Here is a 24,541-nt window from a genome sequence, read left to right on the forward strand (position 1 = left end):
AAAAAAAGCAAGCAGAAAAAGGCAATAAAATCATGACCTAAGTGGCTCAAACAAAGCTGTCCCTAACCATGTGCTTGTGGTGTGAAGGTGTCAAGTGAAAAGCTTGAGACTGGGCAGTTAAAGTCATGATCCAAAGCAAAAAGAGTGTGCTTAAGAACTCTGGACACCTCTATCTGGGGATTCTAGCAAAGCTGAATCACAATCCGAAAGGGTTCACCTAATTAAGTGCCTGTGGCATTTATGTATCCGGTGGTAATACTAGAAAATAAAGTGCTTAGGGTCACAACGAAGACTCTAAAAAGCTGTGTTCAAGAATAAAAAAGAACTAAACTAGGAGAGTCAATAATATCATATAGATTCGAAGTTCCTAAGGATGCCAACATCTCTGAGCTTCAATGGATAGTGAGATGCCAAAACTATTTAGAAGCAAAAAGCTACTAAGTCCCGCTCATCTAATTGAAACTGAGCTTCATTAAAACTCTGGGATTTATTGTATCTTACTCTTGTTTTTATCCTACCTTGTTTTTAGTTGCTTGGTGACAAGCAACAATTTAAGTTTGGTGTTGTGATGAGCGGATATTTTGTACACTTTTTACATCATTTTCATATAGCTTTTAGTATGTTTTATTTAAGTTTTATTATATTTTCATACGTTTTAGGGTAAAATTCACATTATTGGATTCTACTGTGAGTTTGTGTATTTTTATGTAATTTCAGGTATTTTCTGGCGAAAATTGAGGAGCTGGAGCAAAAGTCTGATTTAGAGGCAGAGAAAGTGCTGCAGATGTTGTTAGGATCTGACCTCCTTGCACATGGAAGAGATTTTCTGGAGCTACAGAAGTCCAAATAGACCGTTCTCAATGTCTATGGAAAGCTAACATCCCAATCTTTCCAAAAATGTATAATAATTCATACTTTGCTTCAGAATTAAAGGCCTAAAACTGGCGTTCAACGCTAGCCATCTGCTCTATTCTGGCATCCAACGCCCAAAGGAGCAGAGACCAGCGTCCAACGCCCAAAAAGAACCCCCTAGCCAGTGTTCAACGCCCTAGAAGCCTCTTAGCACGTGTCTTACTCTTTTTCTCAGCCCAAATACTCACCAAGTGGGCTCCAGAAATGGATTTCTGCACTAAAAGATTATTTTACCCTTTTTATATAATCTTTAGTCATTAGATTAGTATAAATATAACAAGGCTCTCATTGTTAGAGAGGTTCCTTGCCCACTTTCACGTTTCACATTGTATTTTCTATCTGCATGAGTCACTAAACCTCCTAGGTTGAGGCTAGGAGCTCTGTTGAGTTTTATAGATTACTAAAAGTACTATTGTTCTATTTCCAATTCATGTTTGATTCTCTATTCTAAGATGTATCTTCGTTCTGCATCCTTATAAATGCGTTGAACCGGAACAAGGTTATCTCATTCTACATGGGTTTAGAGTGCATCTTTCATCAGACAACAAAGAACCACTAGCTTGATCATACATCTCTTAGACAGCTAATCCATGAATTTGTTAGGAACTTCTCGAGACATCAATTCAGCCGAGGTATGGGGAGATTAGAGTCTTTGTGGTAAAGGCTAGAACCCAAGGCCCAGCATAATCTGATCCGGAAGATTTGACCTTGTCTGTGGCATTTTTAGTAGGATCATCAAGGGGAATGAACTGTAGGAGCTTCACCCTCAATCAGACAGGATACACACTAAACCTGGGGTTCAGCATTAGAGGAAGATTGGCGGCTGCTCAAACCAGCGTTGATCACATACAGCCTGCCATAGAAGAGATCATTCACAGTTGGAATAGACAGTAAGACTAAATTGATTCAAAGGAACAAAGCATCTCCGAGGCCTTAACCATCCTGTTAACACTGGTTATATCAAATATAGTAATTCTATTTTATTTTTCTTTTATGCATTCCAACAAACAAGCAACTTTTCTATCCACCTGACTAAGATCTACAAGATAGCCATTGCTTGATTCAAGTTGACCATCCTTGTGGGATCGACCCTGACTCGCTCAGGTATTACTTGGACAACCCAGTGCACTTACTGCTTCATTGTATGAAGTGTGGGAATTCGTGCACCATTAAACTAGCTGTATTTTAACTATATTTTATTTCGAATAACTAATGTTGTTGAATTTCTTTATGTAGGAGAAATTTATATGGGATAAGGAACATAACATCTTGATCAGGAATTTCTACGACCACCGGATAGCTAGGCGACATCAGCAGATCATGCAGGACGTTCGTCAAGAGCGCGACCACCTCATGATTTTGCTTCGTCCAAATATTAAGAAGGAACTAGACGTCCATTTTAGTACTGATGAGGAATTTTAGCATCACTGTCTGACAAATAGAACTAACAAGGCTTCGCCGAGGTAGTCGAAGTATACCGGTGGGTCGGCGACTTTCATGAAGACGACGAGCATATTGGTATGTAGTTTATTAATATTTGTTAATTATTACTTGAATTAATTGTTACTTGATTTATTTTATTAGTTGGTTTCAATATGTGTAGGCTAAGTCGTTGGATCGTAAGGCGACATTAGCAGAAACCTTCAAGTATACCCATACTTGAAGGCCAACAAGGAGAGATTTAGTGATGAGTGATCTGTGGCTTATTATGTGAGTTTTAATTAATTCTAAATTTGAAATTTATTCGGTTTAAAGTTAATTAACTGTCATTCTAATCATAACATGTGTTACACAGGAGGACTACACGCAAAGATTGGAGGCTGCGACCCAGCAATCTCACCCTAGTGGGGACAACTCCGGCTCCGATGCTTCAGTCGTAGATCCTAATAGGGTTTGGTGCGAGACTGCCTCTGAGCCCTACAAGAATCGCATCTATGGATTGGGATCATTCTTCGCCATCAGCCTCCGCCGCTCCACATTGGCGGCTTTGTAAGATCGAGAAAATTAAATAGTAAATTGATTAACTAAAATTGCGTTAATTGGGATTAAGGCACCCAAAATATGTAAAAATATTACAATCTATAATTTAGAAATTTATCGAAAAAATTTGAATTAAGAAAAATTAATTTGAGCGCAAAAATATAATGATTTTGGGAAAAATGCATACTGGCGTTAAAATTGTCTGCATCGACTTTAATCTATTCGGTACTGCGAACAAGAAAAATTGAAAATGTGAAAATGATAAAGAAAAATATTTAGAATGAAAGCTTGAGCACTTATATTAAAGGTTTTTGGGCCAAAGAAGTAAGAAATGAAATTTGGGCCTCACCGGCCCTAAGGCCCATAACCCACACCCCTAAATCCCCATTCATTTAACAAAATTCAGTATCTTCCTTCATTTTGAGAGAGAGACATAGTTGAGTAAAGAAGAGAGGGAAGAGGGAAACCAAACCCTAGCTTCATACACATTCAATCCATCATAACTGTTGCTCTGGAGCTCCGATCGTCGCATTATTTGTGACCACGCAAAGCCTATCTTCTCCTCTTTAATTCTATCAAATTATTTTGGTAAGTAACTCAAAATCCCAGCTCCATTTTTTCTTTCAAATATAAATTTTGTATTTTGAGTTGGGTATTGAGAATTTTTGGTAATTTTGATGTTATAGGAGTTCTCTAGCTTATGTTCTTGGTGGTTTCTATTACTAATTTCAATGGGTAAAGATAAATACCCCTTTTTCCCTTTGGTTCATCAATTTATACGAGCCTTACTTTTGACATTGTGCCAAATTGTATGATATAGTATTAGATTGAGTAATTGGAAGCTTGACTTGGTGAAATTTTGGAAGAAAAATCTTAGAAGCTTGAAATTTGCGACATTAAGGTGTGGGCTTAAGTTTCGGATAAATACCATATAATGTGACTTAAAATCCTAGGCTAGTGGACTTAGAATTATTGTTGAATTATTGTGGTTGACTGTTTGGCTTACTGAAAATTGTGATATATGTTGGTATGATTAAAATTGTGTTGAAATGAAATGTAGTTTGATTGTTATAATGGTAATAGTTTCGTGCACATAAGGGGTGTTATAGAAGTGAAATAGTTTTGTGAGCATACCATGTGTATGCACAAAAGCCAATTCATGGTACGCACGACCCATGCGTATGCACAACTTACATTTTAGAATTGAATAATTTTCATGCACGTTTTCGCGCGTACGCGCAAAAGTGAACTCATGCGTACACGCACGACTGTCCTTTTTTTAGAAATGATCATTTTTAACTATTTTAGTCTATCTAACCAGCTTTTTCACTTTCATAACTCCTATGGTAAGTTAGAGACGGTGGATTAGAGGGTAGAAAGCATTGGAAAGAAAATTATTGAGTCGAAATGGGTTGGAAGTGATTGAAGGGATGAGTTGATATCATTGGATGATGGAGATGAGTTTGATTGATAGTTGAGTTGTCTGGATAGATGCAAGGATTGTGGCTTTGTCCCACTTGCTCGGGGTTGATATTTGAGTTGCTTGGGTAGATGCAAGGGTTTTGGCTTTGTCTCACTTGCTCTGGGTTGAGATATGAGACTTTGTTGAGCCTCCGTGGCAAGATGTGGCCGAACACTTAGACCTTCCTAGATGATACTCCCAAGAGAAGGTGAGATGTAATGCGTGAGCATCTTTTCTATTTTTTTCTAGTGAATTTGTATTTGAATTGTTAAGTTTAATTAAGATTTAAATATCTTTTAGTCACAGTGAATGCTACTTTGAGTCGTGTGCAATTCTGTTTATTTCAGGTAGCATTCGGATGGATTTGATGGAGTTTTTGTAGAAGAAGAGAAGAAAGTGAATGATGCTGTCAACCCTGACCTCTCTGCACTCCAACAGAAATAACTTGAGCTAATTGATGTGATTCTAGTGGCATTGGAAAGCTAACTTTCAGAGCTTTCCATCGATATATAATAGTGTACACTTCTTCTCCAACTCACTCGGCCTTTGTGTACACGTTGAAGTTTCATTCTGTATAGGTGGGACTAATTTGGCTTTTCCCAAGTTAGGCACCAAGACAAAGGAACGCGCCTCCAAGCCTTGCTTCCCCCTTCATGCCTAACTTCACAATTATGAAGTTAGGCGCCAACCTTATAACACCCAATGGTCCCCGCGCTCCTCAAGGAAAGCCACGAAGATCCTTGGTGATTTTGATTAAACTTTTATTTTATTTATAAATAGGAAAAGATATTGTTTAGTTTTAGAAAATATATTTTACATTAATTAGGATTAGATATAAAAGGGAAAAGAATCAGCCATTTGACTCCTCTTCTCTCTTACCTCATTCCGCACTTTACAGTTTTTCAGAATCCTTGTTTTCTCTCTGAACCATGAGCAACTAAACCTCCACTGTTAAGGTTAGGAGCTCTATTTATTGTATGGATTGATACTATTACTTTTATATTTTAATTTATGTATTGATTTCAATTTCAAGAATTTGTTTTCGTTCTTCATCTTATGAATCTGGGTGGAATGGAAGTATGACCCTTATTCTATTTGAGTTCTTGTAAACCTTGGAAAAGTAACTTACTTGAACAACAGCTTGAAAATAATTTCTCCTAAATTTCTAATTATCTATACTTAACGGGATATGTGACATATAATCCTCTTATATTTGGATAATTAGAGTTTTTATGGCACATAAACTAGTTTTGAACTTAACACTCTAATTGGAATCAAGTGACCAAAGAATTGGTGGTTGATGAAGGTTAGAGGAGACTAAAAAGGTCTAAGGAATTAGGGTTTAGTCACATATAGTTTTCCATGAATTGAATATTGCATGATTAAAATAGTTGGTAAGAAAAGTTAATACGAAAAATAAACATCTCTGAAATCTTAATTGTTTTCTCCCATATTCTTTACAATCTGTTTACTATTTGCTTTCTAATTCTCTGAATTTACTGTTTATGCAATTAAACTCTCAAAACACCATTTTCTGCTTGTCTAACTAAGCCAATCACTCAATCATTGTTGCTTGATCCATCAATCCTCGTGGGATCGACCCTCACTCACCTGAGGTATTACTTGGTACGACTCGGTGCACTTACTAGTTAGTTTGTGGGTTATAAATTCCGCACCAAGATGGCACTCCCTAGCATTGATTTGATAATCATGCATGATATTGATCAATGAATAAATATGAATACATTTTAGGGATGCTCGCACCGAGCGACTGTTCAGGATTCATTACCGGACATGTCGGCTTTTGGCTTATAACCGACAGATGAGTTCATTAGCCATAGGGCATGAATGCATCATTTTTATTTGTGTGAATTGATTAGGTGTGCATCTTGTATTTGGCTTGCTGATGAGCGGATAATTTATATGCTTTTTGGCATTGTTTTTAGTATGTTTTTGGTAGTTTTAGTTGAGTTTTTATTATATTTTTATTAGTTTTTAGTTAAAATTCACTTTTCTGGACTTTACTATGAGTTTGTGTGTTTTTCTGTGATTTCAGGTATTTTCTGACTGAAATTGAAGGTTCTGAGCAAAAATTTGATCCAGAGACTGAAAAGGACTGCAGATGCTGTTGGATTCTGACCTCCCTGCACTCGAAGTATATTTTCTGGAGCTACAGAAGCCCAATTGGCGCGCTCTCAACGGCATTGGAAAGTAGACATCCAGGGCTTTCTAGCAATATATAATAGTCCATACTTTGCCCAAGATTTGATGGCCCAAACCTGCGTAGCAATCCGGCCTCAGAAATTCCAGCGTTAAACGCCGGAACTGGCATAAAACTTGGAGTTAAACGCCCAAACTGGCATGAGAACTGGCGTTTAACTCCAGAAAACGTCTCTACACATAAAAGCTTCAATGCTCAGCCCAAGCACACACCAAGTGGGCCCGGAAGTGGATTTTTCTGTCATTTACTCATTTCTGTAAACCTTAGGATACTAGTTTACTACTTATAGGACCTTTTGACTTTGTAATCCGTACCGGATGACCTCATAACATTTTGTACACGTTTCTTTCCACAGTATGAGCCTCTAAACCCCATGGTTGGGGGTGAGGAGCTCTGCTGTGTCTTGATGGATTAATGCAATTACTACTGTTTCTCATTCAATCATGCTTGGTTCCATTCTAAGATAATACTTGTTCTTAATCCGGATGAATGTGATGATCAGTGACAATCATCATCATTCTCAACTATGAACATGTGCCTGACAACCACCTCTGTTCTACCTTAGATTAAGTAGTTATCTCTTGGATTCTTTTATCGGAATCTTCGTGGTATAAGCTAGACTGATGGCGGCATTCAAGAGAATCCGGAAGGTCTAAACCTTGTCTGTGGTATTCTGAGTAGGATTCAATGACTGAATGACTGTGACGTGCTTCAATCTCCTGAAGGCGGGGCGTTAGTGATAGACGCCAAAAGAATCACTGGATTCTACTCCGGTCTGATTGAGAACCGACATATGGAATGCCGTGCCGTGACAGGGCATTAGGAATCGTTCCAATGAGAGGATGGGAGGTAGCCACTGACAACGGTGAAACCCTACACACAGCTTGCCATGGAAGGAGACTTGCGTGTTTGATGAAGAAGACAGTAGGAAAGCAGAGATTCAGAAGATGGAGCATCTCCAAACCTCAACATATTCTCCATTACTGCAAAACAAGTAACCATTTCATGTTCTTTTACTTTTTACAATCAATCCTGATAATTTCTGATATCCTGACTAAGATTTACAAGATAACCATAGCTTGATTCAAGCCGACAATCTCCGTGGGATCGACCCTTGCTCACGCAAGGTATTACTTGGACGACCCAGTGCACTTGCTGGTTAGTTGTGCGGGATTGCAAAAGTGTTATTACAATTTCGTGCACCAAGTTTTTGGCGCCGTTGCCGGGGATTGTTCGAGTTTGGACAACTGACGGCTTGTCTTGTTGCTTAGATTAGGACTGTTTTATTTTTGTTGGTTTAGAGTCTTTTAGTTGAGTCTAGTTTCATATTTTAAGTTTGGTGTCATTTGCATGCTTTTGTTTTTCTTTTTGATTTTCGATTTTTGCATGTTCTTAGTCCCTTTTTGATTCATAAAAGTTCTAAGTTTGGTGTCCTCTTTGTGTTTTTCCTTTAAAATTTTCGAAAAAAATAGTGTTTGATTTTCTAAAATTTTAAGTTTGGTGTCATTTTGTGTTTTTCTCTTTCCTCTTTTAAAAAAATCAAATCTTTTTCATAAAAACTTTTCAATCATATCTTCTTAATTGCTGTTTTCAAAATCTTTTTAATTAACTAATTGATTCAGTTCTCAATTTGCTTTGATCTTATTTTCTTTCTAATTTTCGAAATCTTATTTTATTTTCCTTTGATTTTCGAATTTTATTTTAAATTTCCTTTTTGTTTTTATTTTTATTTTCGGTTATTTCAAAAAAAAAAAAACAAACAAAATTTATCTCTTTGCAATTATTATCATTTCCCTTTGTCCATTATGGACTTAAGTGGAATTAACCAGTCCAGAAGGACTCTGGGGTCCTATGCCAACCCCAATACAGCTGCATATGGGAGTAGCATCTGTGTACCTCCCATCAAAGCAAGCAGCTTTGAGCTAAACCCTCAACTCATTATCATAGTGCAGCAAAATTGCTAGTATTCCGGTCTTCCAGAGGAAGAACCTACTGAGTTTCTAGCACAGTTCTTACAAATTGCTGACACAATACATGATAAAGAGGTAGATCAGGATGTCTACAGACTGTTACTGTTTCCATTTGCTGTAAAAGATCAAGCAAAAAGGTGGTTGAATAACCAACCTACAGCAAGCATAAAGACATGGAAACAATTATCAGAAAAATTCCTGAATCATTTTTACCCTCCAAAAAGGATGACACAGCTAAGGCTGGACATCCAAGGCTTTAAACAAGAGGATAATGAATCCCTTTATGATGCCTGGGAGAGGTATAGAGGTATGCTCAGAAAATGCCCCTCTGAAATGTTTTCAGAGTGGGTACAGTTAGACATCTTCTACTATGGGCTTACAGAAAAAGGTCAGATGTCTTTAGACCACTCAGCTGGTGGATCTATACACATGAGAAAGACAATTGAAGAAGCTCAAGAGCTTATAGACATTGTTGCTAGAAACCAATACTTATATTCTAGCAAGGAATTCGTTCCACAAGAAGAGGTCATGGCAGTAGTCAATGATCCTGATCCTCAAGAACAGATGAATGAGCTTAATCAACAATTGCTCCTGATGACAGAACAGTTAGCAGAATTTAAAGAAATGCTCCATGATACTAAGGTTGCTAACAAGAGCATAGAACTGCAGTTGAATCAAGCAAAACAGCAAATATCTAAACAAATAACAGAAGAATGTCAAGCATTTCAACTGAGGAGTGGGAAAACACTGAATGCCACTGCTCAAAAGAGCAAGAAGTCAATTAAGGAACAGTTGACAGAGGATGACCAAGCCACTGTTCAAAATCCCTCTGAGGACAGTAAGAGCCCAGAGAGGAATATTATTGGCGTTCAAACGCCAGAAAGGGAAGGAAAGTTGGCGTTAAACGCCCATTCCTTGCCCAATACTGGCGTTCAAATGCCAGAACAGGGAGGAAAGCTGGCGTTAAACGCCCATTCCCTGCCCAGTTCTGGCGTTCAAACGCCAGAAAAGGGGGAGAAGTTGGCGTTTAACGCCCAAACTTCATCCACTCCTGGCGTTCAAACGCCCAAGGAGAATCAGGCACCTGAGAGTTCTGATGATTATCCCCCTAACAAGGCCTCTTCAACCATTTCTGTAAGGAATAAACCTGCAGCATCTAAGGTTGAAGAATATCAAGCCAAGATGCCTTATCCTCAGAAACTCCGCAAAGCGGAACAGGATAAGCAATTTGCCCGCTTTGCAGACTATCTAAGGACTCTTGAAATAAAGATTCCGTTTGCAGAGGCACTTGAGCAAATACCCTCTTATGCTAAGTTCATGAAAGAGATCTTAAGCCATAAGAAGAATTGGAGAGAAACTGAAAAAGTGTTTCTCACTGAAGAATGCAGTGCAGTCATTTTGAAAAGCTTACCAGAAAAGCTTCAAGATCCTGGAAGCTTTATGATACCCTGCACATTAGAAGGCGCCTGCACCAAGATAGCCCTATGTGATCTTGGAGCAAGCATCAATCTAATACCTGCATCCACTATCAGAAAGCTTGGGTTGACTGGAGAAGTCAAACCAACCAGGATATGCCTCCAACTTGCTGATGGTTCCATTAAACACCCATCAGGCATAATAGAGGACATGATTGTCAAGGTTGGGCCATTTGCCTTTCCAACTGACTTTGTGGTGCTGGAAATGGAGGAGCACAAGAGTGCAACTCTCATTCTAGGAAGACCTTTCCTAGCAACTGGACGAACTCTCATTGATGTACATAAAGGGGAAGTAACCCTGAGAGTCAATGAGGATGAGTTCAAGTTGAATGCTGTGAAAGCTATGCAGCATCCAGACACACCAGAAGACTGCATGGACGTTGACATTATTGATTCTCTGGTAGAAGAGATCAATATGGCTGAAAGCCTAGAATCAGAGCTTGAGGACATCTTCAAAGATGCTCAACCTGATCAAGAAGAACTAGAGGAAGTAAAGGAATTTTCGAAAATTCCTCAGGAGGAGGATAAGCCTCCCAAGCCTGAACTCAAACCATTACCATCATCCTTGAAATATGCATTTCTGGGAGAGGGTGACACTTTTCCAGTGATTATAAGCTCTGCTTTAAATTCACAGGAAGAGGAAGCACTGATTCAAGTGCTAAGGACACACAAGACAGCTCTTGGGTGGTCCATAAGTGATCTTAAGGGCATTAGCCCAGCTAGATGCATGCACAAGATCCTGTTGGAGAATAATGCCAAACCAGTGGTCCAACCACAGAGGAGGCTAAATCCTGCCATGAAGGAAGTGGTGCAGAAAGAGGTCACTAAATTACTAGAGGTTGGGATCATTTATCCTATTTCTGATAGCCCCTGGGTGAGCCCTGTCCAAGTTGTTCCCAAAAAGGGAGGCATGACAGTGGTTCATAATGAAAAAAATGAACTGGTTCCCACAAGGACAGTCACAGGGTGGCGCATGTGTATTGACTACAGAAGGCTCAATACAGCCACCAGAAAGGATCATTTTCCTTTACCATTCATAGACCAAATGCTAGAAAGACTAGCTGGCCATGATTATTACTGCTTTTTGGATGGCTATTCAGGCTACAACCAAATTGCAGTAGACCCTCAGGACCAAGAGAAAACAGCATTCACCTGCCCTTCAGGCGTGTTTGCCTATAGGAGAATGCCTTTTGGTCTGTGCAATGCACCTGCAACCTTCCAAAGGTGCATGCTCTCTATCTTCTCAGATATGGTAGAGAAATTTCTGGAAGTCTTCATGGATGACTTCTCAGTATATGGAGACTCATTTAGCTCCTGTCTTAACCACCTATCACTTGTCCTGAAAAGATGCCAAGAGACTAACCTGGTTTTAAACTGGGAGAAATGTCACTTTATGGTGACTGAAGGAATTGTCCTTGGGCACAAAATTTCAAGCAGGGGAATAGAGGTGGATAAGGCAAAGGTAGAGGTAATTGAAAAATTACCACCACCTGCCAATGTTAAGGCAATCAGAAGCTTTCTGGGACATGCAGGATTTTACAGAAGGTTTATCAAGGATTTTTCGAAAATTGCCAAACCTCTGAGTAATCTGCTAGCTGCTGACACTCCATTTATCTTTGATAATGAGTGTCTGCAGGCATTTGAGACCCTGAAAGCTAAGCTGGTCACAGCACCAGTTATCTCTGCACCAGATTGGACATTACCATTTGAACTAATGTGTGATGCCAGTGATCATGCCATTGGTGCAGTGTTGGGACAGAGGCATAACAAACTTCTGCATGTCATTTATTATGCTAGCCGTGTTCTAAATGATGCACAGAAGAATTACACAACCACAGAGAAAGAGTTACTTGCAGTGGTTTATGCCATTGACAAGTTTAGATCCTACCTAGTGGGATCAAAGGTGATTGTGTACACTGACCATGCTGCTCTTAAATACTTACTCACAAAGCAGGATTCAAAACCCAGACTTATAAGATGGGTGTTGCTTCTGCAAGAGTTTGATATAGAAATAAGAGACAGAAAAGGGACAGAGAACCAAGTGGCGGATCATCTGTCCCGGATAGAACCAGTAGCTGGGGCGTCCCTCCCTTCTACTGAGATTTCTGAGACTTTCCCAGATGAGCAATTATTTGCCATTCAGGAAGCTCCATGGTTTGCAGACATTGCAAACTATAAAGCTGTGAGGTTCATACCCAAAGAGTATAGTTACATGCAGAAAAAGAAATTAATTTCAGATGCCAAGTACTACCTTTGGGATGAACCATATCTCTTTAAGAGATGTGCTGACGGAGTGATCCGCAGGTGTGTACCCAGAGAAGAAGCACAGAGGATCCTATGGCACTGCCATGGATCACAGTATGGAGGACATTTTGGAAGTGAGCGAACAGCCACTAAAGTCCTCCAATGTGGCTTCTACTGGCCTACTCTCTATAAAGATTCCCGAGAGTTTGTGCGTAACTGTGACAGTTGCCAAAGAGCTGGTAACCTGCCTCATGGATATGCCATGCCTCAACAAGGGATATTAGAGATAGAGCTGTTTGATGTATGGGGAATTGACTTCATGGGGCCATTCCCACCATCATACTCAAACACTTACATTCTGGTGGCAGTGGACTATGTATCTAAGTGGGTAGAAGCAATTGCTACACCCACTAATGATACTAAGACCGTACTGAAATTCCTCCAGAAGAACATTTTCAGCAGATTTGGCGTTCCCAGAGTGCTAATCAGTGATGGGGGCACTCATTTCTGCAATAAACAACTATACTCTGCTATGGTCAGATATGGAATTAGCCACAAAGTGGCAACTCCGTATCATCCACAGACAAATGGGCAAGCAGAGGTCTCTAACAGAGAACTAAAAAGAATCCTAGAACGGACTATAATGGCCCGAAGAAAGGATTGGGCAAAGAGCTTGGATGATGCTCTGTGGGCATACAGAACAGCATTCAAGACTCCTATAGGCACCTCTCCATACCAATTGGTGTATGGGAAGGCCTGCCATTTGCCTGTGGAACTGGAACATAAAGCCTACTGGGCAACCAGATTCCTAAACATGGATGCACAGTTAGCTGGTGAAAAAAGACTGCTACAGCTGAATGAGCTAGAGGAGTTCAGACTCAATGCCTTTGAAAATGCAAAAATTTATAAGGAAAAGGCAAAGAAATGGCATGACAGGAAATTGTCAACCAGAGTCTTTGAGCCAGGACAAAAAGTTCTGCTCTTCAACTCTAGGCTCAAACTGTTTCCAGGAAAACTCAAATCCCGTTGGGGGGTCCATATGTGATTACAGGAGTGTCACCATATGGATATGTTGAGCTTCAGGATATTGATTCTGATAAGAAGTTCATTGTTAATGGACAGAGAATCAAACACTATCTTGAAGGAAACTTTGAGCAGGAGTGCTCAAAACTGAGACTAGAGTGATTCTCAGTGAAAGTCCAGCTAAAGACAGTAAAGAAGCGCTTACTGGGAGGCAACCCAGTCATTAGTAGGTTGTATGATTGTTCTTACAGAGGCAAATATCAAAAAATGAAGGAATTCACAGAGTTACAGAAGGATTCAGCTCAAAAAGCAGAGAAAATGAGCTTACTGGCGAAAAAAAAACGCCAGTAAGGTGCATTTTGGGCGTTAAACGCCAGAATGGGTACCATTCTGGGCGTTTAACGCCAGTAATGGTACCATTCTGGGCGTTAAACGCCAGAATGGGTACCATTCTGGGCGTTTAACGCCAGGTGTGCAGCATCACTGGGCGTTCAGAAAAATGCCCAGTGAGGAAGGTTTTCTGGCGTTTAACGCCAGCCAGGGTACCTGGCTGGGCGTTAAACGCCCAAAAAGGGTGCCAAGTGGGCGTTAAACGCCAGAATGGGTGCCATTCCGGGCGTTTAACGCCAGAAAGGTGGGGGGGACCACATTTTTGTTTTCAACTCAAATTTTTTCAAACTTTCCTCTTTTTACCCATAATCTTCTACATAAATGCACTTCAACCTTTCATCATTCACTTTTAAATCTTCACAAATCAAAACCATTCTTCAAATCTATTTCAAAATAATCTCAAATCTTCTTCAAAAACTCACCCTTTTCTCAAATTTTTTCAAAATCTTTTCAAATTTCCTTTCAAATCTCTCTTTTGTTTTCGAAATTCTCCTCCCCCCACTCTATAAATGAACGTTCCTCACCCCTCCTTCCTCACACCATTCGAATTTCCTCTCTCTCTCTCTCTCTCTTCTCTTCTTTCTTTTCTTTTTGCTTGAGGACAAGCAAAACCTCTAAGTTTGGTGTGCTTTTCCGTGATCACTAAGCTAAGATCTATCAAGATCATGGCTCCCAAGGGAAAACAAACCAACTCAAGAGGAAAGAAAGAGACTAATCCAAAGAATCTTTGGAATGAAGAGAAGTTCTTAACCAAAGAACATGAAGACCATTATCACAAAATAATGGGTCTGAGGTCAGTGATCCCGGAAGTTAAATTTGATCTGAAAGAAGATGAATATCCGGAGATCCAAGAACAAATTCGAAACAGAGGTTGGGAAGTTCTGACCAATCCTGAGACAAAGGTTGGAAGGAACATGGTTCAGGAATTCTACTCAAATCTGTGGCTAACAGATAAGCAAAGAATGACTGGAACCGCTTACCATACCCACAGAACCATGGTCAGAGGGAAAGTTATGTACTTCCATCTGGACAAAATAAGAGAAATCTTCAAACTACCTCAACTACAAGATGATCCTGATTCCTTCAATAGGAGGATGGTGAGAGTAGATAAAGGGTTGGATCAAGTTCTAGAGGACATCTGCCTCCCTGGGACTAAGTGGATAACCAATTCAAAGGGTGTCCCAAACCAACTCAAGAGGGGAGACCTCAAGCCAATTGCAAGAGGTTGGCTAGACTTTATTGGGCATTCCATATTGCCCACTAGCAACCGTTCTGAGGTCACCATCAAGAGAGCAGTGATGATTCACTGCATTATGCTTGGAAAAAAGTGGAGGTTCATCATGTGATTGCTTGTGAGATCTACACCATTGCAAATAAGAATTCCACTGAGGCCAAACTGGCTTACCCAAGCTTGATTTCCTTGCTCTGTAAAGAGGCTGGGGTGAAGATGGGAGTAGATGAGTTCATACCCATTGAACACCCAATCACCAAGAAGTCAATGGAAGGACAAGTGCAAGACAACTCCATCAAGAGGAGGGCGCAGGAATTCCTCCCTGAATTCCCAAGAATTGACTACTGGTCCAGCCTAGAAGCATCTATTAAAAAGCTGCAAGAGACTATGGAGCAACTGAAGGAAGAACAGCAGAATCAGAATTGCATGCTCTGCAAATTGCTGAAGGAACAAGAGAAGCAGGGGCGTGAACTCCAAGAGTTGAAACGCCAAAAGCTCTCCTCTCAAGCTGAGGGAGCATCCACTTCTCAAAATCAAGGTTGTTGAGTCCTAACTCTGTGAAAACCTCTATCATTAGGAGCCTCTGTTTTTCGTTTTTTTTTTATTTTCCTTTATTTTGTTTTTATTTTTCGTTTTTCTAGTCTCATTCTATATCTATTTTTGAGTCTTGTTTTTAATTCATAATTAATAAAATTAAAGTTATGCCTTAAAGTTATGAATGTCCTATGAATCCATCACCTCTCTTAAAAGAAAAAATGCTTTAATCACAAAAGAACAAGAAGTACAGGATTTCGAAATTTATCTCTGAAACTAGTTGAATTAGTTTGATGTGGTGACAATACTTTTGTTTTCTGAATGAATGCTTGAACAGTGCATATGTCTCTTGAATTTGTTGTTTTTAAGAATGTTAAATTTGTTGGCTCTTGAAAGAATGAGGAGAAAGAGAACTGTTATTGAGGATCTGAAAAATCATCAAATTGATTCTTGAAGCAAGAAAAAGTAGTGAATACAAAAAAAAAAAAAAATTTCGAAAAAAAAAGAGAAAAGAAAAAGAAAAAGAAAAGAAATAGAGTTGTGATCCAAGGCAATAAGAGTGTGCTTAAGAACCCTGGACACCTCTAATTGGGGACTTTAGCAAAGCTGAGTCACAATCTAACAAGGTTCACCCAATTATGTGTCTGTGGCATGTATGTATCCGGTGGTAATACTGGAAGACAGAGTGCTTTGGGCCACAGCCAAGACTCATACATAAGCTATGTTCAAGAATCATCATTCTTAACTAGGAGAATCAATAACACTATCTGAGTTCTGAGTTCTCATAGATGCCAATCATTCTGAACTTCAAAGGATAGAGTGAGATGCCAAAACTGTTCGGAGGCAAAAAGCTACTAGTCCCGCTCATCTAATTGGAACTATGTTTCTTTGATATTTTGGAGTCTATAGTATATTCTCTTCTTTTTATCCTATTTTGATTTTCAGTTGCTTGGGGACAAGCAACAATTTAAGTTTGGTGTTGTGATGAGCGGATAATTTATATGCTTTTTGGCATTGTTTTTAGTATGTTTTTGGTAGTTTTAGTTGAGTTTTTATTATATTTTTATTAGTTTTTAGTTAAAATTCACTTTTCTGGACTTTACTATGAGTTTGTGTGTTTTTCTGTGATTTCAGGTATTTTCTGACTGAAATTGAAGGTTCTGAGCAAAAATTTGATCCAGAGACTGAAAAGGACTGCAGATGCTGTTGGATTCTGACCTCCCTGCACTCGAAGTATATTTTCTGGAGCTACAGAAGCCCAATTGGCGCGCTCTCAACGGCATTGGAAAGTAGACATCCAGGGCTTTCCAGCAATATATAATAGTCCATACTTTGCCCAAGATTTGATGGCCCAAACCTGCGTAGCAATCCGGCCTCAGAAATTCCAGCGTTAAACGCCGGAACTGGCATAAAACTTGGAGTTAAACGCCCAAACTGGCATGAGAACTGGCGTTTAACTCCAGAAAACGTCTCTACACATAAAAGCTTCAATGCTCAGCCCAAGCACACACCAAGTGGGCCCGGAAGTGGATTTTTCTGTCATTTACTCATTTCTGTAAACCTTAGGATACTAGTTTACTACTTATAGGACCTTTTGACTTTGTAATCCGTACCGGATGACCTCATAACATTTTGTACACGTTTCTTTTCACAGTATGAGCCTCTAAACCCCATGGTTGGGGGTGAGGAGCTCTGCTGTGTCTTGATGGATTAATGCAATTACTACTGTTTCTCATTCAATCATGCTTGCTTCCATTCTAAGATAATACTTGTTCTTAATCCGGATGAATGTGATGATCAGTGACAATCATCATCATTCTCAACTATGAACATGTACCTGACAACCACCTCTGTTCTACCTTAGATTAAGTAGTTATCTCTTGGATTCTTTTATCGGAATCTTCGTGGTATAAGCTAGACTGATGGCGGCATTCAAGAGAATCCGGAAGGTCTAAACCTTGTCTGTGGTATTCTGAGTAGGATTCAATGACTGAATGACTGTGACGTGCTTCAATCTCCTGAAGGCGGGGCGTTAGTGACAGACGCCAAAAGAATCACTGGATTCTACTCCGGTCTGATTGAGAACCGACATATGGAATGCCGTGCCATGACAGGGCATTAGGAATCGTTCCAATGAGAGGATGGGAGGTAGCCACTGACAACGGTGAAACCCTACACACAGCTTGCCATGGAAGGAGACTTGCGTGTTTGATGAAGAAGACAGTAGGAAAGCAGAGATTCAGAAGATGGAGCATCTCCAAACCTCAACCTATTCTCCATTACTGCAAAACAAGTAACCATTTCATGTTCTTTTACTTTTTACAATCAATCCTGATAATTTCTGATATCCTGACTAAGATTTACAAGATAACCATAGCTTGATTCAAGCCGACAATCTCCGTGGGATCGACCCTTGCTCACGCAAGGTATTACTTGGACGACCCAGTGCACTTGCTGGTTAGTTGTGCGGGATTGCAAAAGTGTTATTACAATTTCGTGCACCACTTGCCTTATTGAATAATTGTATCTATATTCTATTTGGGCTAATTGCTTTATCTGTTCTCTCTATTTGTGTAATCTTTGTATTATTTTGTATGTGTTTGACAAATGAGAGATCCCTTATGCTGGCGATGGTGACCCTAAAGATTATTCTTGATGCAATGTGGTGATTGGAGGTTTGTGAAAAATTGAGAATAAATAGATAGATTAGAATATCTTAGGTAAGTTTCTATTTTTTGGTTTAGTAAGAACCCTAGGCTTGGAGCAATGAAACTTTGAAGATTCAGATTGCTTAGAGAGTTCCTATTACCATATATTGTATCGACTCAGCACTTTTACTATACTAGGAACCTGGTGGTTTGGGTTCTCACCCATATATTATTTTTGTTTTTCAGATGCAGGTCCCAACGCTCCTCAGTGAGTGGGAGTTTTATTTGGAAGATGGCGAAGAAGACGTTTTGCTTCTATTTTGGTTTTAGATACTCTCCTTCTTTTGGAAAAACTCGTATGATGTATTCATTTTGAAAACTTTCTTTTAGAGGCTTTTGATGTATATGTCAAGAGATAGATTATATATATCAAATTATATTAATATTGTAACTCTATCCGGCCTAATCTTTATAAGCCGAGACTAGTAGACATTTATATATACTTATATATGTCTCTTTACCCTTATTCTTTCTTCAAGCTTGTAATTATCTACCTTTTTTGACCCGCTTATGTATGTTATCGAATGTGAATGATCAAAAAATTGTTTTTTTTATCTGGGGTTTAAATTCCTTTATAGGCTTCTACATTAATATCTCCTTTAATACATAAGAATTTATATATCATCCTGGTGTCATAGCACCAAACTCTCATTGAATTATGACTTAAGCATAAGACTTTGAAGGGTAGGGTGTTACAGGCTTCATCTGTCTCTACAACCCTGCCATTTCCGAGGAAGTTATCAATTTGAGGGAGGAGGTGCAGAAGCTCACACAGGAGCTTCACGAACAAGCATATCAATCTGAGTAGAGGTACAATGAGCTTCTTGCAAGAGTGAAAAAGACCGTTGCCATTAGCTCAGAGCTGACGGAGAAACTGGAGTGACTAGAGCATTTGCGAGACCAGTTGGAGGTGTACAACGAGCAAATGCACAGTGTACAACGAGCAAATATGTGCTGGAGGCAACGCCGTTGCTAGTACCAGCGGCAATGCGGCTGGTGGGGCACCGAGATCAACACCTAGTCCGCTGCCTCAGTAGGTGGAAGACGACGCGTCGATGACAATAACTAGGATCCGTAGGGTTTAGAAATTTAATTTATTTTATGTCTATTTCATTGTATTTTACTTCTTTGACTTTTTATTATATTCAAACCGTTGATATTTAATAAAAATAATTAGTTGATTTCTGGTAATTTTAAATTTGTGCCCTAATTTTGTAAACAAAAATTTTAATTTGACTAGTAATTGTGCACTAATTGTGCAAAAAAAAAGCATACCGTTGAAATTACCGGTAGAATAATCCGATGGTTATTAGACACCAAGAAACATAACATGGTGCCAAAGTTACCGACGGTAACCAACCGCTCTTTATAATTTTAATAAAACGTAAAAAAAAATAGAGTAGAGTGACAATTAGATCCTTGAGAGTTTTGATTTTGTACTAATTAGTCCACGAATAAAAAAAGTACCAATTAGATCCTCCACTATAGCAAACGGTGGACACCTTATGTCTTTCCGTTAATTCATCATGTAAAACCTAACACTGATGCTTATGTGTACTATTAACTATAGTGACGTATCTATTTATGGAAGATCTTCATAGATATAACAATTTTTGGAGCAAAACTTTTTCTATATTATTAGGATTTGTAGTAAATAGAGAGTAGTTGATGAATGTTATATGAAAACTCAGATGATAACAAATCCTTCACCGTCCAAAATGGCACCATTTACTTGCTCATATGGTAGCCACGACACACGTCATTGTAGACAACTGAATATATTAGCAACTCTATTTTATTTTGCACAATTCATAGATGAAAAGATATAACATGTCCACTTTTTAATATTGTAAATGATCTATAGGAATTAATTAGTCTAAAGTTAAAATTTTTAAGGACCTAATTGTCACTTTACTAATAAAATTATAAATTTCTAAAAAATTTAGTTATTTCGTTGGTCCCTATAATTTTATTGAATTTTTAATTAAGTTTTTATACTTTTTTCTTTTCAATTGGATCCCTATACTATATTAGATTTTGTAAGTAAGTCCTTAGAGTGACAAAAACGTTAGAATTAACAAAATATTCTAGTAAATAAAACGAATATATCTGATACTTGACTGAATATTTTATTTTGTTTAATAAAATATTCCGTTAATTTTAACATTTTTATTACGGTGAGAACTTAGTTATAAAATCTAATATGGTATAGAGATTCAATTGAAAAGAAAAAAAATAGAGATCTCATTAAAAATTTAATGAAACTATAAAGACCGACAGAATAATTAAACTTTTTTTACACTAAAATTAATATAAAAATAATTTTTTATTAAAGCAAAAAGTTATAATTTTCTAAAACATACCATCACTCTCTTAAAATTATATTTTGTACCGAAATCTACTGAAAATAAATAATTCTTTGTCAAAATAAAAAGTTCAAAGTTTTTATAACACATATACATCACTCTACTAAAATTATATTTTATGCCAAAATAAATTTCTAAAATATATTCTTCAGTCACTTAAAATTATAGTTTATACCAAAGTCTACAAAAAATAATTTTCTGTCAAATTAAAAATTTATAAATTTCTAAACCATACTTATCATTCTTTAAAAATGATATTTTGCACAAAAATCAATATAAAAATAATTTTTAAATAAGAAAAAAATTTATAAATTTCAAAAGCATACTCATCACTCTATTAAAATTATCTTTGCACCAAAGTGTAAAAGAAAAATATTTTAACAAAGTAAAAAATTATAAATTTCTAAAATTATATCCATCACTCTAATAATTAAATTATATTTTACGCTAAAATCAATCTAAAAAAAGTTTTCAATAAAGTAAAAGATTACTTCTAAAATATATAAATTTTTCTTTTAAAATTTTGTGCCCAGGTCTACAAAAAAAAATAAATTTTAATGAAAGTAAAAAATTATAAATTAGTAAAATGTACATACCCACGACTGTCTATAAATTTAATTTAAAACCAAAGTTTATATAACAAAAAAACCTTTAGGTTAAAAGCAAAAAATTCTTAATTTTAAAACCTACCTTTCACTCTCTGTATATTTGGCGACAAAATCTTCAAAAAATAACTTTTGGTCAAATTAAAAAGTTAAGAGTTTTTAAAACATATCTATCCTTCTCCTAATAATTTTATATTTTGCACAAAAAACAATACTAAAAATAATTTTTTATAAAAAAATTATGAATTTCTATAACATACTCATTACTGTACTCCATTGAAATTATATTTTATACCAAAGTCTACAAAAAACATTAATCAAAATAAAAAATTTATACATTTTTAAAACAAATTCATCACTCGTATAAAATTCAATTTTACATCAAAATTGATATAAAAATAATTGTTGATTAAAACAACTACATTTCTACAACATTTCTATTATTCTCCTAATAAAATTAAACTACAAAAAAAAAGTACAACTACGTTAATTTTATCGTCAATTTTTAATATTATTTTGGCTGTCAATTTTAATTGTATTTTTTGTAGTGTTATATATATTAAAATCAATATAAATAATATTTTTATTAAAACAAAAACTTATAAATCCGATCCTATATCCATTACTCTGAAAATTATATTTTGTACCAAAATCTAAAAAAAAATTGTCAAAGTATTTTTTTAGGAAAGCGATAGATATGTTACAAAAATTCATATTTTGACCAAATATTTTGTTTTATGATTTTTGTTACAAAATATACTTCTAATAGAGTGATTGATATGTTTTAGAAATACATAACTTTTACTTTAATAAAAAATTAGTTTTTATACTGATTTATGTGTAAAATATAATTTTAGGAGAGTAATAAGTAATATTTAGATACTTATATAACTTTTTATTTTGATTGAAAATTATTTATAAATTTTTGTATGCTTCTTATGAGCTCAAACAAATAACTTACAAGGTAAAATTTAAATCTTCTCTATTATGTCACTATCAATTAATATTATTAACATACTTTTTTATATTTTTTTATACAAAAAAGCTCAACATCCATGTAAAAATTATATAGATGGTATCTAAGTACCTTTCACTTCACGCATTTTTTCTTACCCACACACTTGTTTGTTTTACACGCGCCTCATATAACGTATATAACGTAATCCTTATTTTGCGTGATCAACCTTTCTCAATGTAAATCTTTTTCTATAACGTAAACCTTTTTTGCGTTCTTCTTCTTGTTATTCTTCTTCTTCTTCCTATTCTCCTTCTTCTTCTTCAACCTAATTAAATTTGTTGTTCTCCTCTATTCGCGTTTTTCTTCTCTGCATTATGGATCAGGATTGACTTCAATGTAATTAGCTTCGTCGTTCATCTTCTTCTTCGTTTTCTTCTTCGATCTGTACTTCTGAATTGAAACAATGAATGAATCAACTTTAAATCAGTTGAATGAGTGCGATTTGGATAATGCTTCCGAAATGCATCAATTTGATGAGGTATGGATTATTGAATTTTGAATCGAATTCAATGGAATGAAATTGCTAATTTTATTTGAAGTGAATTGAATGGACTGAGGTGATCTATATCTGAATTGAATTAAATTGAATTGATAATATGTAACTGTGAGTAACTGTGAGTGTGAGTAACTGTGAGTAAATGTGAATAACTTTTCGGTTCGGTAAGTACTAAAGAGTTGATTCATCATGTGCATGTGTTCGGTTTGGTATGCAGAAAGGAGTCTAAAAAAACATTAGACGAATATATTCTGTTTTGTTCCCTAAGCACTATATAATTATTTCACCGCAATTAAGATTTGGGTTCACCATAATTAAGATTTCGATTCACCGTGTAGACCAGCTGTGTTGTGGATGAAAAATTTGTCCCAAAGGTGGGAATGATTTTCAAGACATTAGAAGAAGCTGGAAAGTTCTACAAATATTATTCCAAACTTGCCGGTTTTTCTACCAAAATAAGGAACACGACTCGGGACGGAGACAAGATTAAGAATCAACTAATTGTATGCACAAGAGAGGGGGGGTGGAAATCAAAGATATCTCCAACTTTGAAGACAAACCCTTCAGCTGGGTTAAATTGTCCTCCCAGAATTTATGTACACATAATGAAAGATGTTGGTCTTTGGACAATTTCCAAAGTTGTTTTGAATTACTCACATCTTTGTTGTCCAGACCAGGCTGAGATGCTCAAACAACACAGGGAGCTTAGCATGTTCGTGCGTCGCACCATTGAAACCCACGAGGAAGCCGGAATCAGACCGAGTAAAACTTACCAATCATTTGTGGCAACAGCTGGCAGCCACCGTGAACTAGGTTTTATAGAAAAAGACATCAGGAATTACTTCACAAGGGAAGTACAGAATATTTCTGAAGAAGACGATGCCAAAGAATTTGGAAAGTACCTAGTAAGAATGAAAGAGAAGAACCAAAATTTTTTCTTTGAGCTTAACCTTGAAAGCAATCACTGCATTAAACATGCATTCTGGGCTGATGCAAGAAGCAGGGGTGCATTTGATTATTTCGGAAACATGGTTTCATTTGACACCATCTATAACACAAACAGGTATTCGGTTCTTTCAAATATATTTTTGATGTTATGTGAGTGTATATATTTCGGTTCACTACTGTGTGCTTGTTATTTATGCAGGTACAATTTGGTTTTAGGTTCTTGACGTTGAGATTTTTGCTAGTAAAGAATTATTAAAAATATTCGCGTTGTAGATACAGCTTCCAAACTAACAGAAATCCCTTCGTGCAAACGTTTTGGCTGTCACAAGTAACAAACCCCTTTAAAAATTGTTAACCGAGTATTTAAACCTCGGGTTGTCTTCTCAAGGAATTGCAGGGAGGTATGTTCTTATTATTGGTTATGAAAAAGTGTGTTTGGGGTTTTGGATTAAGGTAAAAGGTTAGTTGGGCAATGGGCACATGTATATTTTCAAAGCAATAAAAGTAAATGAATGACTGTAAAATAAACTCTTGGCAAGGTGTAAGAACTGGAAGTCCTATCCTGGTTATCCTGATCAGTTGTGATGAGAATTGGATTCTTCTCCCACCTTGTTAACCTCTGACTATGAAGGTAAGTTAAGTGGATGAATTAATTCTGATTCCTCAGGTCCTAGTCTTTCCTTGGAAAAGGCTAGAGTTATTGAAATATGAATTAATGAAATGAAGAAATCCAATTTTCAATCAACAATGAGTTTGATAACTCTAGAGTCACCAATTATTTAACCAAAGCCAAAAAGGGAAACTATCTAAATTAAATAAAAAGCATTCATGAATAAAGCAATCATAAACTGAAATATCTCAAATAACATTAATTTAAAAGAGTAATCTGTAACATGGAAGAGTTCATAAAATAAATTGGGATAAATAAAAATAAAGAAATTGGGATTGAGAGTCACTC

The 24,541-nt window shown here is 36.9% G+C and overlaps 1 protein-coding gene across 1 annotated transcript; it reads left to right on the forward strand.

The window, feature by feature from the left end:
- Positions 1–22,542: 22,542 nt before the first annotated feature.
- Positions 22,543–23,807, forward strand: LOC130966058 (protein FAR1-RELATED SEQUENCE 5-like). Its single transcript, XM_057890817.1, has 3 exons — positions 22,543–22,617; positions 22,974–23,698; positions 23,783–23,807. Exons 1-3 carry the CDS (start codon positions 22,543–22,545, stop codon positions 23,805–23,807), a joined length of 825 nt encoding a protein of 274 aa, XP_057746800.1.
- The last annotated feature ends 734 nt before the right edge of the window (positions 23,808–24,541 follow it).

This window comes from Arachis stenosperma, chromosome 3 (assembly GCF_014773155.1).
Source record: "Arachis stenosperma cultivar V10309 chromosome 3, arast.V10309.gnm1.PFL2, whole genome shotgun sequence".
Lineage (NCBI taxonomy): Eukaryota > Viridiplantae > Streptophyta > Magnoliopsida > Fabales > Fabaceae > Arachis > Arachis stenosperma.

What these genes read in the sequence shown, in the direction of transcription:
- LOC130966058 (XM_057890817.1), top strand. Translation starts at nt 22,543, where the DNA reads ATGAATGAATCAACTTTAAATCAGTTGAATGAGTGCGATTTGGATAAT. An exon ending in AAATGCATCAATTTGATGAG is followed by an intron (nt 22,618 to 22,973) that starts GTATGGATTATT and finishes TTCACCGTGTAG; the next exon opens with ACCAGCTGTGTTGTGGATGA. An exon ending in ACCATCTATAACACAAACAG is followed by an intron (nt 23,699 to 23,782) that starts GTATTCGGTTCT and finishes TTATTTATGCAG; the next exon opens with GTACAATTTGGTTTTAGGTT.